This window comes from Mesoplodon bidens, assembly GCF_964165515.1.
Source record: "Mesoplodon bidens genome assembly, chromosome: 15".
Taxonomy (NCBI): Eukaryota; Metazoa; Chordata; class Mammalia; order Artiodactyla; family Ziphiidae; genus Mesoplodon; species Mesoplodon bidens.
Genome location: NC_138171.1, coordinates 67,387,398 through 67,407,804, shown reverse-complemented (window position 1 = coordinate 67,407,804; position 20,407 = coordinate 67,387,398). Strand labels below are relative to the sequence as shown.

Genomic DNA, 20,407 nt, shown 5'->3' with positions numbered 1-20,407 from the left:
GGAGTTAATTAGCCTGTGGCTGACTGAGTCAATACATCAACAAAGGTTGATTCAGCCACCAGCTGAGAACTGTCTTCAGCACCTTGGTATATCTGTCCTCTATCCAAACGAGCAACTGCTCTCAGAAACCAGGACACAAAGGGAAACAAACGTATCATCCTTACAGCTTGTGCAGGGGATCACCCTCTCAAGCAGACTCAGATTTGGGCTCAATGTCAAGAAATGGCACCCTCGGAAAGTGAAACAGACGTGAATCAGGGTAAATGGGTGAGGCTGCCACCTGAGGAATCTTCCTCTGAACCAGCCCACAGGTGGGCTGCTAGTCAGACAAGCAACATTCGCTAAAAGGAAACCAGTGCTAAAAGCTTTCTCAGTTTGGTGTAGGGAGATGGATTGTGACTCTAACTTGTCAGGCTTTCTCTGTATTCATGCCCCCTTTACTGTATGATTTGCAGCCCTGCCCATCAAGAGGAGAGGTCTGTTTCCCACTGCTTGAATCAGGGCTGGCCTCCTGTCTTGCTTCGGCAAACAGGATGTGGTGGGAAGTGGTGCTGTGTCAGTTCCAAGCATTGGTTTCAAGGAGCCCTACCCACTTCCGCTCTCCCTCAGAGCACCATGGGAACCAACCTGAACCAGCCTGCTGGTTGATGACCGACAGTCCAGTCAGGTTCACCGTCACAGCCAACAGCTGCCAGACAGGGGAGGCTACCTCAGACCAGAAAGTCTGTAGCTCACCCTGCAGCTGACCACAGATGCATGAGTGAGGTCACCTGAGATTAGCCAAGGATTCCCCAGGTCAGCAGACCTGTAGACCCATGATCAGACTTAAATGGTTGTTATTTTAAACTACTGAGTTTTGGGGAAGTTTGTTATGCGGCTCTGCTCACTGATACACAGAGAATAACTATCAGCGTGTTTCTGAAGAGTAAGCAGCAAACATTAGTTTTGTTTTGGATGTAAGACTTGCCCACAAGAATACTTTGATTGCTGGGAATATTAAACTTCATTTTCCTAAGGTGTGTGTGTGTGTGTGTGTGTGTGTGTGTGTGTGTTTACATGAGGCAGTAATAATTATATTCTTGCTTCTAATGATTGGGTATCAGCACCAAATAGTCCCTGGATTCTGAGGAAGATGGGCCACTGAGGAGCAGACCCTAGTTCTGGGGGCAGATGAGTGGGGAGGGGCATCTATAAGAGGCTGAGAGCTGGCTGTGGGATGGGCCTGTTATCAGCATGCCACACTTTCCTGTTGAAATGACACCCCAAGATCCACTTCTGCCCCCCAGCTTCACCTGAACAGCAGCTAGGCTGAAACCAAGACAGAACAACTGCGACCCACATTCAAGCAATCATCCACTGGAGGGTATGACAGCTGATAATCGCAGCAAGCACTTCTGCAGCACTTACTGTGTGCCAGGGACCGCTCTGAGGACTTTACATAGTAACTCACTGCATCCTCACAGCAGTCCTATGCAGCAGCACAATTCATACCAGCCACACGAAGGATAAAATACTTAGGAAGAAATTCAACAAACTAAAATAAAAAAAAAATAGGACTTTGAAATTCTGTGGAGGGACACAGGTGGAAAGACACATCAACACTGTCATGTTCTTGGATAGAAAGGCAGCATCACAGAGATGTCAGTTTTCCCCAAGTTAACTTACAAATTTAACTTGATCCCGACAGATACACTGCATTGATCGAGATACTGCCACGCTGGGCAGTTCAACAGAGGGAATTTTATCCAGGGAGCAAGTGGTAAAGAAGAGCAAGACCCCAAAAGGGGTGTGGAAGGGTCACCCAGAGATGAGGGGGTGGATGGCCCAGAGCCTGCACTGCGCAGGCGTGGGCTTCCTGCTGGGGGTCTCCCGCCCTTACTCTGTAACGCATGCTCAGTGGAGATTGGTGGGCACACTTGCCCTCCATGTTATTCCGGTTGAAGATGGAATTGCCTTCTCTGCCTCTCCTGCCACTCCTGCTTTTTTTTTTTTTTTTTTTTTTTAGTGCATTTAGATGAAATTAAATATGTGGTGCAATTCCACTTTGAATTCTGTCTTTGTATTAGTCTTCTGGAGTATAGCAGGATTAATGTCTCTCAAAAGTTTTCACAAAAAGAGTATTTTTCGCCAAGGCACTATTGGTGGTATTCAACCACCGATGTTGTCAACCAGGGGTGATTTTGTGCCCCGGGGGCATTTGGCACTGTTGGACACATTTTTGGTGTCACATCCAGCATCTACTGGGTAGATGTGTGTGGTGTATGTATTATTAGCATCCAGTGGGTGGAGGCCAGGGATGCTACTAAAGTTTCATAATGCATAGGGCAGCCCTCTGCCTCCTGTCCCCACCAGCTACCAACTAAGAATTATCTGGCCCAAGTGTCAACAGTGCTGAGGCTGAGTCTTTGCTCTAACCTATTGGCAAAGGGCAGTGAGTTGGAACTTGCCGATTTTAAAAGCATAGCCTAAAGCAGCCTTTCACAGACTCACATTTCTTAAAAGTTCTTGCCAATTTTATATTTTGCTTATAATATAAAATAATGGCACAAATTGCTTACCATCGGCTATAGTAAAGTTCCAGCTTGAGGCTGGTGCGGCGGCTCTGTGTACCCTCGGCACATCACCTGTCCCAGGAGGTGAAGATCCCGCTTTGAGAGACTTGAGGCTAAAGTGAGTCGGTCCCTTCATCCTCCCCAGTGCCTAGTGACCCGGACCCGCCTCCCCAGGCCCTGGCCCAGTGGTGGTATCTGCCTGCAGAAATTGGTGAGGTCAGCCTGATAAAGTTTGTATTTCCTAAACACTCAATTACACTCATTTTTATTTTCCAGTCACCTTGACATCTTAATACAACATTGACATACTTTAAAAAAGTCATTGTATTTTTATAATGAAAACCATATTCATTGTGGAAGAACTGGAATCTAGAGCATGAAGAAGAAAATAAAAATCCTATGTGATCGCCCATGAACAGAAAATCACTGGTGATATTTTGTGTATTCCTGCCAGTTATATATATAAATGCAAAGTATAAGAACAGGTTTAAGAATGAAATTGGGATCATAAAGTACATCCACCTTTGTGTCCCTGCTTACAATGTATTTCTCACTTACCATTACATTATTAACATTTCCTCACATAATTAAATATTACTCTACGTTATAAGTTTTTATTAGTCTTCTTAAATAGCCATTTCATAATTTATTTACTTTTTCTTAGACATACGTGGAAGGCTGTTTCTAGGTTTTAAAGTGCTGAAATGATTATTTTATATATGTCTTTGTATTTCTGTTTATTTCTTCAAGCAGAGTTTTTAAAATAGGGAATTTGGGGTGAAAAGGAATGAATGAAGATTCTTGATCCATATTATTGCTCTTTATACGGCTTATTAATAATTTATATTTTCACCAGCAGTGCACAAGAACTCCACATCCAGCCCATCTGGGTCAAGATTTAGAATCATTAAAAAAATAGTTTTTCCAGCTTGGTGGACAAAACTGGTACCTCATTGTTTTGAGTTATATATATATTTTCCACTATCAGTTGAGCTTATCTTTTTATACCTTTACTGCTCATTAGTATTCTTGCTTTATGAATACCTTAGTAAAGCACCAAGCCCCCAAAGATAATGTCCTGTACCTATTTTTTCTTTCATGATATCCTTTTTATTGATTTGTTAGAACTCTTTTTATATTAAAGACCTTAACCAAGTTTTTGTCATCTATATTGCATATATATATTTACCCACTTTTTTCTTTTGTATTTTGACTTGCAGAAAAATTTCCACTTTATTACTTATGTCTGTTATTTTTTACAAATATATATTTAAATACCATATAAAATTATGTATTGATTTACAAGCGCTGCTTTTCTGTACTCACAGTTCATGGAACAATTTTATTCAACCTATTCACAAACACATTTGACATTTGTGTTTTTGTCCTCACAAGATCACTGGTCACCCAGCAGTTTTTCTGGGCCCATTGTAGTGGTTGTTGGTGCTGATTGTCAAATATTCCTAGCTGCCCACTGTCTAGGCCCATGATAATGCCCCCTTGTGCTTGGGTGGGGTCTTGTAAGCTGTTTTAATCAGTGAGTTGTGAGTGGGAGTGACAGATACATGGTATCAGTCCTCGGCTGAACCATTTACCGGTCAGTGCCAGCTATGCAGAGCTCTTTTTTTCTCTCTGCACAGTGAGTACCAATGTTCCAGGTGTCGGCTCTGATCCCCAGGAGACTGTGGTGAGCAGAGCCTTCTACTGACCATGATGGCTGAGCAGCTGATTGAGAAATAAACCTTTGTGCTTTCAAGCCCCTGAGCTTTGGGGGCTGCTGGTTACTGCAGCATAATGTAGCCTCTCCTGACTGATAAAGTTCATCACGTTTGGTTCCATTTAGTTTATATAGATATAACATTAAAAAAAGATACAGGGCTTCCCTGGTGGCTCAGTGGTTGAGAGTCTGCCTGCCGATGCAGGGGACGCGGGTTCGTGCCCCGGTCCGGGAAGATCCCACATGCCGCAGAGCAGCTAGGCCCGTGAGCCATGGCTGCTGAGCCTGCGCATCTGGAGCTTGTGCTCCGCAATGGGAGAGGCCACAGCAGTGAGAGGCCCGCGTACCGCAAAAACAAACAAACAAACAAAAAAAATGATACAGCATTAAAAAAAAGCTCTCTCTTTTTAATATAGTCCCTGAAATATATATATTCAGGGAATATAATATAGTCCCTGAAAATTTTATCCCAAGCCATAAGTAGCCATTTGTATAATATTAGAACAGTTGCTGTTTTCACTTTTCTCTAAATGTATATTCTGACTCTTGACAACTTAACCACCTACTGAATTGCTTTTTGCTTTTTTTTTTTTAGTGTGAATAAAAACCTTTTAATTTGAAAAACGTTAAGCGTCACAAACAGTAGAGTGAATAGTATAATGAATCTCCCTGTATCCATGGATCAGCTTTAACAATGACCAGAGTTGTAGAAATTTGGAAAGGTTTTATGAGTAATATTTATTACTCCTTTTTGGGGGGGTAAATATTTCCTCTTTTACGGTCGAAAGTCCCTCTCTGGCACAGTATCAGCGATTGCGTTATATTTCTGTGTAGCTGTTTTATGTTCTCATTCTTTATTCCCTTCTTTTCTGTACTTGGAATGTTGGGGGTAGTGGTGAAGTCACACAGAGCCTTAAACAAGGGTGACAGATGAGTGGACCCCTCCTGGGAGCGGGGGCTCACTCTCAGAGAAGGGTGACCAGCAGGTCACGCCTACAGGGAGATGGGGTTGGTCCCAATTTATGCCCCTTCAAAAGCAGATGCTGAGACCAGGACTTGGGGGTCGATCTCAGGAGGCACAAGTGAACATGAGATGGGGATGGGGTGGGGGGCAGGGAGAAGGGCCAACCAGGTGTGAGCTGATGAGGAGCCTCCCCCCAGCCTCTGGAGACCCCCGAGAACCTGCCCCCAGGACAGCGCGCGTTGGCCGCCCCACAGTCCAGGCTGCGCGCCCTGGGCCTGGGAGCACCTCCCGTGGGGCCGGCAGGTCCTCAGGCAGAGGCGCAGGGAGAGGTGGCCGGTGACCCGCAGGAAGCCGCCCCCGGGCCAGGGGACCGCAGCGTCTGCCTCGCACCCCCGTGGGTTCCACGGAGTTCAGCAGGAGTGGGTGGGGTGTCACATCCCCAAGAAAGCCGAACAGAGGGTGGCACTACGTAGCCTCTGCTTAAATCCTTCACTGGAGCCCGTGTTTCACCACACCTGCAGTTGCCCCTGACTTGTCCTGCCGTGTATCCACCTTGGAGGTAAGGCTCCTGTGCCATCCTGTCTCTTTCTAGCAGGATCCAAACACGCCGTGATGAACCTTTCTGATGTCACAGGGGTTGTTGAAGGCTTACATCCACATCAGTCCCTTAACCTGGTGGCTGGGTTTCTCCCTGGGCGCAGATGGGTCACCACCATCAAGAAGGCTTAAAGGTGAGTGACAACTGCCTCGGTTGGCCCGGGCTGGGTAGTTCCTGGGAAGTGAGGCTCTCAGCGCAAAACCCGGGAAAGTCCCGAGCAACCAGGACGCCTGGCCACCCCACCTGGGGCTGGCCAGCTCTTAGGAAGGGTCACCAGAAACCCACCAGCTTTTCCTCCCGTTTCTCCTTCTCAGAAATGAAAGGAGGGACTGTAACTGCGAAAGGCATCTCAGAGGCCGAAACGCAGATTCCAAGCAGCAGCGTCCCCTGTGCAGTTGGGAACCTTCGTTTGGTTTCAGAGCATCAATCAGGGCTCCTGGAGGAGTCCTGAGGGCTTCTTGGCAGGAAGCATCGTTGCCGCCAGAGGCCCCGGCACTTGTGCCACTGTGTCAGGCCCACAGCTCTGGTTAAATTTCAGCAGGGCGCCAGGCTCCTCCTCGCCCGTTCTGATTAATCACTGTCTCCTTGGGCAGCCTCCCCCACCCCCGCCCCCCTTCCTGGATGGTGGCTTTTGAGTCAGTCTTGCAAGTGACCCCTAGTACAATATATTCCAGCTCCAAGATCTGGGATCTGTGTTTGAGCCCTTTGCACCCTCCCAGCCCCGCCCAGGAAATAAACTGTCAATACTCTGTCTCATCTGTGCCTCAGAGGATTTTCTGCTCCCTTGTCTTTAAATATTCCTAAGATGTTCCCTCGGGTAGCAACCCTGAGGTGTGATTAATAAGAGGTTGGGGTGTAGTCATCAGAGCCAGCCAAAGACGTGCCAGAGCTGCCCTGGGTGCATTTCCTTAGGATGTGGAAAGAAGTTCATGCATCAGTCATCACTCTCAAGACCCTCTAGTGGTCTCTGAATTCCTCTTCTGGTTGTTGAGTGATGTAAGATGCCGTATCCCGTACCAGCTGGGCTTTGTTCTCCATCCATCTCTTTGTAAGGGCTACATCCTTTTCTGACCAGCACACACATCGCCGTATTGGTCCTTTATTACCCAGAGAGAGATGACTCCAAGTTCAGATTAGGCTTTGCCCAAATTGCACTCTGGAGATTGTGGTAGATGGTAGTGGGTGTCACCCGTATTCCTTCGAGCTTGTGGCTTCTTGTGCGCTGGGGGTTTCCAGATGTCAGCACAGGTGTCTCTTCGTGTAAGGGATTTCTCCCCAGAGGCTGAAGGCTGCCCTGCACACCTCCCTCCCGGCTGAAAGTGCTGGGACATTTACGCCCCTTGGGAACAACCTGAACCACTGACTTTTCCGCCAGCTCCCGTGCCGCCGGCTGGGATAACTTCAGTGTGTGTTCTGCATGGTTTCCCAGTTTCCCCGTGGGATTAAGCTCCAGTTGACGGTAGTAGCTGACTTGATAACAAATCCTTTAATGGCCCCTTTCTTTCCTGTTATACCTCCCCACTCACTCCCTTTACCTCCCAAATCAACTACCTGAACTCAACCCTCACCTCAGGGTCTGCTTCTGCAGGATCCTGAACTAAGAAGTCAATTCCAGGATATATCATAATTCAGGGGTCTCTGTCTGTTATCTACTCCCATATGTAATGTGAAGGATGTCTTAACTGTAAATTCAACACGTAGACTATAAAGAGGAAAAAATTGAAATAAACAAATGGGGAAAAGGTTTCCTTCTTCTCTTCCTTCATGCCAGCTGCTTGCCGTCTCTGTTAAGTATTTATTGAGAAAATTTAGGAGATGCAAACTCAAATCCCTAAGGAGCCAGGTAGGTGATGTTTATATGAGAAGCAGATGTCATCCGATTGGGAGTGGTGGGGTCTGTGGCAGATGGTACATCCCTGGAAAGTTCTCTCATCCTCTGTTTCCTCTTCCTCTTCCCTTTTATCATTACAGTGTTAGTCAAACCAAACCTATCTGCAAGATGCTAAAATTCAAAGACAAGCATGAGAATTTCTTAGTGTAGCAGGTAATCATCTGACTCCTTTGTTTAGGTGGAGATAACCTTTCAGGGGTACATTTTCCTTTAGACCTGACCAGTCAGCTGAAATAACTGAGAGGAAGTCTTTTTTGCTCATGTATAATACCTCATTGTTCACACAATTCTATAACACTGTCCAAAAAAATTTCACCTTGAAATAAGGAAAGAATCCTTCCTACAGCATGGGGGAAAGTCAAATGAGAAACTGTATTTTTCACCATACTCCACTTTGTAAAATATTTACATGCTGTCAGCGGGAGATAAGTCATAACAAATTATTCTCTTAAGTTTTGGCGTACTTGGCATGCTTTGCAGAGCAACCATACTTGAAAGAGCCTTTTTAGTTGCAGCAGGGGACGCTACAGATGGAAAGAGAGAAGCACCCTGCCTTGAAATGTGATGGAGCCGTTCAGACGCTCGTGGAGAGTGACAGGACTCGCCCGGGGATGTACTGCACTGAGCCCATCTGCACTGTGAACTCTGACAGAGGCCAGATGTCACCTACTCTCTGACTCTCTTTTGGCCTCAGGTGTCAAAAAATGCTTCTCAGTGAAAATCCGTGTCTGATGGGGAAGGGGGGCATCTGCCAGGTGTTCCCCTGGGTGATGTGCTGTCACTGTCACCTGGTCCCGGGCCTGGATGAGCAGTCGTCTCTCTCCAGCCACACCGTGAACAATGCAATAAGGAAATAGCTGTCTGTATGTCAGAAGTCTCACCCTATAAACTCCTAAGGGTCTGGGCATTGAAATGGGGCAGCGGCACTACCTCCTGCCCCTCCCCCACCATCCTATTGGTGACACCCCCCCCACCCCGGAAACTGCACTGTGCCATTACAATGTCAGGGATCTTTGTGGCTGTCTCAGACGGGCTGAGGGCAGGGACAGGGCATCGCATCAACCTGATGGAAAGTCCAATCCTGGGAAAAGACTAAGACAAAGTGACTAAGTGCCCCGAGGAGACGGTGCCGTGGCACCAATGGCCAGTAATTCAGCCCCTCGCAGGGGCTGCAAACACACACCAGCCTGGTGATTCAAGTCCCCAGCCTTCCAGCTGAGGCCCAGCAATTGTGGAGCAGGGACAGGCCATCCCCACCGTTCCCATCTGAGTTCTTGGACCACAGAGTCCACAAGCCTAGTGAAACACTGTGCGTTACGACTCAAAGTTTTGGGGAGGCTCGTTAAGAGTCCCTAACGACCCAGGCAAACACCAGCCGTTTGTGGGGCCTCCCAGGGCCAGCACTTGCATGTCTATCTCACACCTCACAGCGACCCCAGGAGAAATGCACCGTTATCACCATTTTACAGGCAGGAAAACGGAGGCGCAGTGAGGTCAGGTCACTGCGGATAGACCCTCAGACCCTGAACAGTGGACCTGGGACCTGAACCCAGGGAGACTCTGGCCTGGCTGTGGTTTGTAGGGGGACTCTGCCCTGGGATCGCAGAGGCCACCTCCTGCCGCTGCCCACGGGCCGCTCCCCCGCACAGTGACCCGCGGCTCCCGGCTGCCTCCCTTTGAGGTGCTGCTTTGGTCCCTGCTCCTTGGCTCTGTGAATTCCCGGACTAATCCCAGGGATGGGCAGCCACGAAAAACGCGCGCTGACTCCCCCGCGGGAACATCTGGACGCAGCTCCCCTGCTGTGCTCTGAAGACACCCGGTTTGCGCGGAGACCCCGCTCCCAGGGCTGCTCCCAGCCACGCCTGCACGGTGGGGTGCTAGTGCAGCTCCCTGTGGGACCCTCCTTCCCCCCTCCCTTCGCAGGGGCCAGGAGAGAGTCGCCCTCCGAAGGGCCCCCGCCCCCTCGCCTTTGTCCTTCACAGGCGCCCCTTCCAATAAGTCTGGACCTCTAACCCAATTTGGGGTCCATTTCTCGAAGGACCTGAGCTAAGGCACAGGGTAACAGCCCCACCTCCGCCGCCGCCCTGGCCCTTGCTGCCCTCAATCGGCACCAGCGCTCCGCCCCTCCCCCACTCCTCATCCCCCCTCCCCCACCCACACCCCGTACCCCTCCTCCCCGGGAGTGGCCCAGGGCCTCCTGGCGCCGGAACGACCTTACCTTGTTCACACCGTCCGCCATAGCCTGGAGTGTGAGCTCCCGGGGCCCGTCCACCGTCTTCCCATTGTCGGTGGGGCCCCAACTGGCGCTGTAAATGTCTATCAGCTGAGGCATGTGGCTGATGGAGGAGGCCTCGATAATGTCCGTCATGAAGGGCTGGTCCAGCATCCGGATCCCTGTGGACAGTGAGGGCCGGGGAGCGCTGGGTGCCGGTCCTCGGTTCACAGGAGGCAAGGTGGGGTAGGGGGCTGGGGTCCTGGGTGTGGCTGGAGGTCTGCCTTCCTGGTGCCCTGGGCTCAGCCGGGCGATCCTGAATCCAACCTCACGCTGTGTGTGTGATCAGAGGATAGGGCAGGTGCACTGACCGATCCACTCCATCCCTTTGGACCCCACCCACTCCTTTCCTTATGCAACTATTTGAAGACAATTTTATCCCCCTCGCAAAAGTTGCTAGAATTCCTAATGTGGTCTGTTTCTGAAGGGAAGCTTGGCTTCCAGGGACTCGGGGGTTGATGGGGGACACGTTTCAGAGGAGAAATAAAGCTACTGGGCATGACAGTGTGGGGAGGCGATTGCTCTTAGATATTTAAGGAACAATTCTATAGGGCAGGGGGCAGGGGCAGGACAGTGCAAGGGGGAGGGGCAGGGAAGGAACTCTCAGTTGCATCGTAGCTGGGAAGAGGCTTTGGCGGGGGGAACAGAAATGTTGAAGGGATCATTCTAAAATATATTTGCAGTGGGGTGCAGGATACACCCCCTCCTCCTTCTCCCCTAGGCCACCTTTGTAAAGTGTGTGCTTCTGTGATGCCTTGTAGGAGTGACTTCTCGCTGGGAACTTTTCTCTGCTTGTGTGACTGTGTATACAGGGATTTAGGAGGAGCCCAGGCCTGTGGCACCCATGGTTCACGACACCCTTGGGCTGTCTAGAAAAAGCCTGTCCAGGGTTCACTCAGCAGCAGCCAATGGGAAGGGCATTTGTTCCTTCATCATTACCCTCTAAACATTGCTGTTTGGGGCCAAGACTGTTCTCTGCTTGATACGCTATTTCGTAGCAAGGGACCTAGAGTGCTGCTGAAGCTGACCTAAGTGTTTCCGTCCACGGGAGTTTTGAAATGAAGGGCTGGTCTGTACATAGAGCCTGGCTTCTGACCCTTCTTACTTGTCCCCCGTGGTCAAAGGGCATTACTACACAAGCATCACCTAATGTGGTGTGCACACCAACTTAAAGAAGGAAGATTCATATACATTGGTTACCTATGTACCTGTCATCACTTTCAAAAATCTACAGACAGGGACTTCCCTCGTGGCGCAGTGGTTAAGAATCCGCCTGCCGATGCAGGGGACACGGGTTCAAGCCGTGGTCCGGGAAGATCCCACGTGCCACGGAGCAACTAAGCCCGTGCACCCCAACTACTGAAGCCCGCGCGCCCAGAGCCTGTGCTCCACAACAAGAGAAGCCACCGCAATGAGAAGCCCACACACTGCAACGAAGAGTAGCCCCCGCTCACCACAACAAGAGAAAGCCTGTGCCCAGCAACGAAGACCCAACGCAGCCAAAAATAAATTAAAAAAAAAAAAAAAAAGGCCCAAAATCTACACACAGTTCATGTGGATGAGAACTAACTGCTGATTGTTGAATAGTTATAGGATTGCCTTCGCATCTTGATTTTCCTTTTCTAGTTGCAGGTAATAGGCTTGTATATCTTAAAGCAGTTCATAATTATAGGGTCATTTGGAGAGCATTTCCTAAATACTGTGCCTGGGCCGCTTCTCCCCGGTCCCTGGAGTTTCTGAATATTTGCACAGGGCCTAAGCAGGTATTGGTCTAAGGTGGTTTTGAAGTGCCACCTGACATGAGAATGACTGTTTAGGTAATTGGGACACTGGGGGTATAAAGTTAATGCTTTTACATGCATGTTTTGTTAATTCTGAGATAAACATTTTTCCAGAAAAAAATATAAAGAAGGAAGATTCAGGCTCTTACAGGGCCCATGAAATTGACAGAAAATTATCTTTTCTCTTAAGGTTCTCTTTCCTCCTCCCACGTCTCATGGCCCCTCCCTTGCGCTTGCACTGCAGTGTTCCCCAGTGCTCACCCTCCTCCTGTCTAACCTATGAGCTCAGTAGGCCTTTCCCTTGAAGTCTTTCTGGGTCCAGCTGTGCAGGTCCTCTGTTAGCACTGCACTGTCAGCCTTCTCTTACAATTGTTTATTTGTGTATTTCATTTACCACCAGACAGCAAGGTCTTTGTGTCCAGGGCACGTGTCTATTCTGTGTACTTCTATGTCCCTGGGCGTCAGCATGGCGCTTGGAATTTATCTTAAGCTTGATAAATATTTGGTGAATACATGCATGATATTATTACCTAATTTAGTTGATTTTCTCCCTATAGCAGGGATAACAGGTCCAGACTTTCCATCCTCTACTCAAAAATCAGGTCACCGTTTTTGCCAACGAGTCTAATTATTAGTTAATATCCTTTCTCCTGGAGAAAGCTCCTACAGCATAAGCATAGTCTTTGGTTTCAACTTTCCAGAAACTAAGTTTTATGGTTCATTTCATTAGGGATAGGAAATCTAAAACTCCACATTTCACTTTTGGCCCACCTATATTTTGCTCATTTAAAAAGTCTGTTTAACAAAGGGGGCCAACAGCTTACAGAATAAACTGAAGAGCACAGCTTCTTCTCACACGTCGTGTCCAATTTGTGGACTGGAAATGTCGCAGAGAGGCTGGTAGTCACTTGTCTACAAGGAGGAAACTCAGATGGTCTTGAACTCATCCAGTGCCCAGATGACCAGCACTGAATAGCCTGCCTCCATTGGAAAGAGGGAGAAGTTCAACTCTGGCCAAAGTGCACCCGGACTATCCCACGTGCCAAACAGTGGCGACTTTGCATTTTGTCACCAGCTGGTGCCCTTTGCCCTCTCTCTTTGCAGGTCCTGTCTCTCTGCCTCTCTCCCTCTTCATCCCGCCCTGGCTCCCTTTGTGCCCCCCAGAACATCAGAGCTGTTGTGTATTAATCTTCTGACTGTTCAGCATCTAGGGAGGCCACGGGCTGGGAGCAGGGCTCTCATTCACATTCAGGGGCCAGGCCCCCGGCATTCTTTGAATCCCATTAAGCTCGGAGGGAATGAGGCATGCATGAATTGAATGAGATACAGTATTAATTTTTGCAGGCAACTGCCCCATGAGCTGCCAAGACCCAGGCTCAGGGTGACCCAAGGGTTTTTAGGGAGGGACTCTGTCCCTGGATGGTCTAGGGGGGTGGGGAGGGGGAGAGAGAGCGAGAAAGATGGGGAAGGCAAGAGAGTGAGAGTGAGAGGCAGAAGGAGAGCGGGAAGCCCAGGGAGCCAGGACTCAGCATCCTCACGTTTGCACAATGCTCTGCTGGCTGCGGCGAGGTGATGGCAGGAGAGCCTGCACATCAAGCATTTCTGTCCCTGCCCTCCCGCCAGCCTGAGCACCGCATCCATGACCAGCAGTGAATCTGTGAGCCCCTCCTGCCTTTTAGAACCTGAGCCTCACGCCTGCTGCACGGCTTGCTTGCAGCCCTGGGCTCTAGGGGCTGCACAGCTCAGGGGTTTGAGCTAAATCCTCTGCCTCTCCTCCTGTTACAAAAGGTGAGCTTGTACGGACACCAGGAAGTGCTACGTCTGTCCCCACACCTCAGTGTTGATAATCGCCACTTTTGTGTTCACTAATGTTCATCTGCAGGCTAAGGAGCCGATGCATGCTGGTCTAGGTCTTAAGGATCTGGAAACAAGTTAATCATTGTGCCAACAAGCGATTTTTACTGCTTTATTTAAAAACTCAGATAAAATATGTACAAACTCACTGGACTATTAGGAGTTTTATTGGCCAAATATGTGGAAGCAATTCATCGCTGGTAGAGAAATTTCAGGGTACTTTGATAACGGTCTACAGTGTGGTTTTCAAACTCTTTTTAGAATCTTTGCTCAAAGGAGCACTCGTTAGCAGATGCATAAGTCTATCTGCTCTGCCTTCAGAGGAAGGCAGGTAAGACCAATGCCACCTGGCCTGGCCCCAGCCTGGGGCTGCTCTGAGGGGCTCTGCAGAAGCCCAGGCGTGATGCTGTAGAACCTGCCCTCAAGTCACTTGCTGTGCCCCGGCAACCAGCAATCATGATCTGATATTGTCGTGCTTGTTTGCTCCTTGTCTGGGTCTCCCTTTAGACTCGAAGCTGTGTGAGGGCAGGTGTCTTGTCTGCTGGCTCACTGCTGCATCCCCGCCCCCCAGCAGGACCAGCACATGGTGGGCACCCAGCTGCAACTCCTGAGTCCTGGAAGGGACTGAAGGCAAGAGACAGCATCTCCCAAAAGGCGTGATGCATTTCGAGCCTTTTTCATACTCTCAGAGGTATAAGTCTGACAAACTTGCAAGAAACATCATTTGAAGGGTTCATTATTTATATTGGCTTCCCTGGTGGTGCAGTGGTTAGGAATCCGCCTGCCAATGCAGGGGACACTGGTTCGAGCCCTGGTCCAGGAAGATCCCACATGCCACGGAGCAACTGGGCCTGTGTGCCGCAACTGCTGAGCCTGCGTGCCACCACTAATGAGGCCCGCAAGCCTAGAGTCTATGCTCCGCAATGAGAGAGGGCACCACGGTGAGAAGCCCGCACACCTCAATGAAGAGTAACCCCGCTTGCCGCAACTGGAGGAAGCCTGCGCACAGCAGTGAAGACCCAACGCACCAAAAATAAATAAATAAATATATTATGTTTATTTATTTATTTATTATAACTTCAAATAAATTTGAAGTTATTAAAGCTTTGAGTCAGCACCAAGACTTTGGGACAGCCCAGATGTACCGGTCTGCGTGGTACAGAGCATTTACTCTTTGGGAGCCAGACTGATTGGAATTTTCCTCTCTCCTTGCCACGTGTTACCTAGAAGAAGTGGTAACAGCTGTGCTCATGGAAACAGGCAGCAGAAGTCAAAGAGAGAGCTCATCTTAAGGAAGAAGTTTCTAGAGTTACCCATGTCCAAAGGCAGAACAGACTTTGTTGTGAGGGAGTGAGTTTCCCGTCACTGGAGGCGTGCAGTTCCAGGCTGGGTCCAGGCTACATCAGGAGAGCAGGAAAAGAGAAGCTGTTCGGGACTTCCCTGGTGGCACAGTGGTTAAGAATCTGCCTGCCAATGCAGGGGACACAGTTTCAAGCCCTGGTCCGGGAAGAGCCCACGTGCCGCAGAGCAACTAAACCCGTGCGCCATGACTACTGAGCCTGCGTGCCACAGCTACTGAAACCTGTGTGCCCAGAGCCCGTGCTCCGCAACAAGAGAAGCCACCGCAGTGAGAAGCTACAACAAAGAGTAGCCCCCGCTCACTGCAACTAGAGAAAGCCCACACACAGCCACGAAGACCCAATGCAACCAAAAATAAATAAATTAATTAATTTAAAAAAAAAGAGAGAGAGAAGCTCTTCAAGTGTTTTAGTGCAGGGACCCAGGCTGCGCTGGGTGCTAAACTGTTTTACAATTTACTAGCTGTGTGGCCCCATGTTCAGTTTCGTTCTCTGTAAAAGAGGGATAATAATATGTAATAAATATGTTCTCTTTATAAAATATATAATAATGTATGATAAAGCTGTAAAGAGGGTTAAGTGAGTAAGGGGTTTTGCATTGTGCCAGACACATTGGAAGAGACCATATGTTATTATTATTATTGCTACTGTTATTGTTGTTATCATCATGCAAATATCAGTGGGTGTTCGGACTCAGGGAACTTTAGACCCTCTTTGGGGCCCAAGATTTTGAGATCCTGACGGGTAAATGGAAAAGATGAGCCGCCGGGCATTCACACGCTCTATTTCCAGCATCCAGATGACACACAGTGGATGGATGGCTGTGATGCTCGTTGGCCTGGAGTGGCCTAGGGTGTTGATGCAAAGGGGTCCCCTGCCTGTCTTCACTGCTGGTGGACATTCCCAGTGTGCCCTTGCTGGGCAGGGGAAGTGGGTGATGAGAAGGCCCAGGTCTCCTTGGAACTAATTTGATTGGGATAAAGTAGCAAAGGTGAGACGGTGCTGGTAGAAGGGGAGATACCTGGTAGAAATTCCATCAGCTTTGGGTCTTAGAACTTTATGCCCTTAATCCCTTAACTCCATTCATCCACCGATTCTTTTATTCAATGATTAATCTCTACTGATTATCATGGGTTTATCCACCAACGCTTCCTTCTCTTTATTCCTTCCTTGCTTTCTGTCACTCAGCAAATGGGGTTTGAGCATCCTCTGTGTGCCAGACCCTGCTGTGGGTGCGAAGGTGAGAGAAAACAGACATGGCTCCTGTCTCTGTGGACACTGTTGTCTGCCTGCGGAGAATGATACTGATCAAAGAATCAGGCACAAGAATTTGTGATAACTGACAGTATTAGTGTTGGGAAGAGAAGATTCAGCATCTTTATCTGTGGATGGGGACTGGCCTGGGCAATGATGTTGGAGGATGCTGTGGGGACCCGCTTGCTGCAGGATGAAGAGGTGGTGGCCAGGTGGGCCGTAGGGGGCAGGTGTTCTGGGCAGAGGGAGAGCACATAGAAAGGCCCAGTAGAGGAAGGAGCGTGGCTACACTTCCTGACTCAGAGTTGCTAGGAAGTTTCCTCTAAATTATATTTACACAGAGACTAACCACATGTGTATGGGAACTTAATATACAATGAAGGTGGCACCACAAATCAAAGGGACGGGATGGATTATTAAATAGATGGTATTGGGGATGTTTACTCACTATTTGGAGAAAAATAAAACTTGATCCCCAGCTGGCATGACATACAGAGGTGGAATCCAGGTAGACTAATGGCCTCATGTGAAAGTTTGGGAGAAGATCCTTGTGCTGATTAAAACTGATCAGGGGCTAATATGTGGGACATACCAAGAACGTGTGCAAATTAACAGGAAAAAGACAGGAACCTCCATGGAAAAATGAGAAAGTGTATGAGTAGAAGAGAAACCCAAAAGGCTCACAGGCCGATGAAGAGATGCTCAATGATTTTTTTCCTTGTTTCCCTTCAGAGTACTCGTTTTATCATCTCGTCTCCACTTTCCTTTCTTTTTCTGGACTGAGATTCTGCAGCACCTTAACTTTAGCCTTTTTATGAAGACAAGAGACCCGGGATCCAGGGGGCAGTTGGGACATCGCCTCCCTACCCTGTGACTGAACACCTCGAGACGAGCAGTGATATGGGTTGGCCACCAGATGGCGCTCCAGACCTCCCCAGCTCAGAAAGCTCGGGAAAGGAAAGATTCTCCGGAGAGTACGGCCCATTTATTAGTAGAATGAGGAAAATCAGCCAACTTTTGAAATTGCCAGCCAGAATGAACAAAATGTTCCCCTCAAATCTGTAAGGTAGAATTCTGCTTCTGTTGCGATTCCTGAGTACCTCTCCAGGGCTTTCTCAGGAAGAATTCCTTTCGCTCCCCTTGGGGAGCCCTGAGTCACTGGATGTCCTGCTGGGTACAGGGTGGGGACTGGACCTTCCTGCCCCTGAGCGCTTAGGACCTGTAAGAGTGGCTACAGAGGAAGCAAGCTGGGGTTAAGGGAGCGCAAGAAGGCGGCCCCTTTGCTCAGAGCCTCTGTGGGGCTGGGCCTGCCTGCCTGCCCCCGGCTCTGGGCTCAGCTCCTGGATCCTCAGAGCCTTGCCTTGAGACCTGTGAGCTATCGGGGTTCACGGACACGGGTCGGGTCGTGTCTTTCGGGTACCGGGCTGCATCCGCTCGCCTTTGCCATCAGGGGCGAGTCGGAGGCTGTCACACTCTGCCTGGATCTGCCCACCCGAATGAGGGGCTTGCCTGGGGCGTGTCCTCTGCCTTGCGGGTGGAGCTGCAGGCTGGACAGGCCAGGTGCTCGAGGCTGAGGTCCCGCCCCCCACCAGACCCCACCCACCGATGAGGGATGGGAATTGGTGGATAAACTCCCAGCCTCCTCCTCTAGGGGGGCAAGAGCCCCCCAGAGCCCCAGTTAGGGAGCCCCAGCTCATCTACACACCCTCTGTTGGTCCCTCGTCCCACCATCTTTCCCTCTCTTTCCCTCACTGGCTTCCCAGGGTCACCTCCCAAAGAAACTCCTTGCACCCAGATCCTTGCTTTAGGTTTGCCTTTAGGGAATTCAAACAAAGAGAGCAGGAGAATCAGGTACATTTGATAAGCAGCTTAGATGTTTTCAGAGTGCAAATTACAAGAGAGAAAAAGAAAAAGCAGGGTTTCCCTGGTGGCGCAGTGGTTGAGAATCTGCCTGCTAATGCAGGGGACACGGGTTCGAGCCCCGGTCTGGGAGGATCCCACATGCCGCGGAGCAACTAGGCCCGTGAGCCACAACTACTGAGCCTGCGCGTCTGGAGCCTGTGCTCCGCAACAAGAGAGGCCACGATAGTAAGAGGCCCGCGCACCGCGATGAAGAGTGGCCCCCACTTGCCACAACTAGAGAAAGCCCTCGCACAGAAATGAAGACCCAACACAGCAAAAATAAATAAAATAAATTAATAAACTCCTACCCCTAACATCTAAAAAAAAAAAAAAGCATAAAGAGAAAAAATTATTAAAAAAAAAAAAAGAAGCAGATGGAGAAAAAGACCCCAGTGGACCTCCAATTGCCATGAGCTAATCCCAACTCTTCACTGTTGCAGGCAGTTGTTCTAAGGATCCCTTGTTCAAAAATCCAGTTACTTTGGGCATGCAGAAACTTCAAAACTCTTTTGAAGACCGTCATTGTGAATGAGAAATCCACGTTTGACATTTTCAGTTGCCTCCACTCTGCCCGCGAACAGGGAACCCCCCCACTCAGATAGCACCCGGAGTGTGAGCCTGGCTTGTAAAATATTAACCAGGTGATATTCTTTCCCCTGAGCTCATAATGGCTTCTGATATTCTGATGCCAGCATTTTGGAGGCACACAGAATACAGAGAGATGAAAACCAAGGGGCAAAGCCACCTCAGTTACATTTCAGAACCCTCTGGATGCATTCGTTTGAGGAATTCAGCACCCAGCTCAGGCAAACCTCTTAGCAGACAGTGTTGAAAGAGGTTAATGGTGGGTTTGTATAGGTTGCTCTTGCTTTATTTAGGTCCCTGGAAATGCAAGTGTCAGCACAAAGTATGTTTATGGTTCCATTAAATCACCAGGAAAAAAATATCAAGACAGTTGTAAAAAAAAGAAAAGCAAGGTTGGATGACTCAGCCTGAATAAATTAAGAACCAAATTTGATGCAAAACTTGGAATGAGCCAGGAGCCACTCCATTCTCCAGCATATTGTTGAAAGCTTATGAACCCCTTTCTCTCATTTTCTCTCTCCCTTTCTGTCTCTCTCTATTTTTTTTGGCTGGGGGAGGTGTTGGTTTCTAAATTTCTGGTGACCAGCCACCCTTCTTTCTAAAGGCCCATAAAGAGGAATTTGTTAAATGTCTTTCCCGTGGAACTTAATAAAAAGGTTCTAGGTAGAATATTTTCCCTTCAAGATGAGATGCATTGTGCAAACAAACAAACATACAAAAAACCCCACCAAAAACATTTGGAAGAGTTCTGAGTATGTTTACAATAATCTGTACACAACTCCTTATATTCTACTGTCTTTATTTGATTCCTATTAAAATGCTATGGTTACTTGGACAAAACTATAATTCGAAAAGATAGGGAACCCTCTTAACTGTTGGTGGGAATGTAAATTGGTGCAGCCATCATGGAAACAGTATGGAGGTTCCTCAGAAAACTAAAAATAGAGTTGCCATATGAACCAGAAATCCCACTCCTGGGCACATATCCAGACAAAAGTATAATTTGAAAAGACATATGCACCCCTACGTTCATAGCAGCACTATTCACAATAGCCAAGACATGGAAACAACCTAAATGTCCATCGACAGATGAATGGATAAAGAAGATGTGGTACATATATACAATGGAATACTACTCAGCCATGAAAAGAATGAAATAATGCCATTTGCAGTAACATGGATGGACCTGGAGAGTATTATACTAAGTGAGGTAAGTCAGAAAGAGAAAGACAAATACCATATGATATCACTTATATGTGGAATCTAAAATATGACACAAATGAACTTATCTAAGAAATGGAAACAGACTCACAGACATAGAGAACAGACTTGTGGTTGCCAAGGGGGAGGGCAGGTGAGGGAGTGTTGGATTGGGAGTTTGGGATTAGCAGATGCAAACTAGTATCTATAGAATAGATAAACAACAAGGTCCTACTGTACAGCACAGGGAACTCTATTCAATATCCTGTGGTAAACCATAATGGAAAAGAATATGAAAAGGAATATCTATACACACACACACACACACACATATGTATAACTGAATCACTTTGCTGTACACCAGAAACTAACACGACGTTGTAAATCAACTCTACTTCAATAATAAAAAAAAAAAAAGATGTTATGGATGCTGACACACAAAGAGTACAGACAGTACAATTCCATTTATATAAAGTTTA

General features: G+C 48.3%; 1 protein-coding gene across 2 annotated transcripts in view; it reads right to left on the bottom strand.

The window, feature by feature from the left end:
• Positions 1-20,407, bottom strand: part of PCSK2 (proprotein convertase subtilisin/kexin type 2) — a gene marked incomplete at both ends in the record, with an annotated part of 217,343 nt that overhangs the window by 18,687 nt on the left and 178,249 nt on the right. For both annotated transcript variants that reach the window (XM_081256725.1, XM_081256726.1), the window contains one exon: positions 9,941-10,116. In XM_081256725.1, the coding sequence (XP_081112851.1) occupies positions 9,941-10,116 (176 nt within the window). The remainder of the gene's footprint in view (positions 1-9,940; positions 10,117-20,407) is intronic.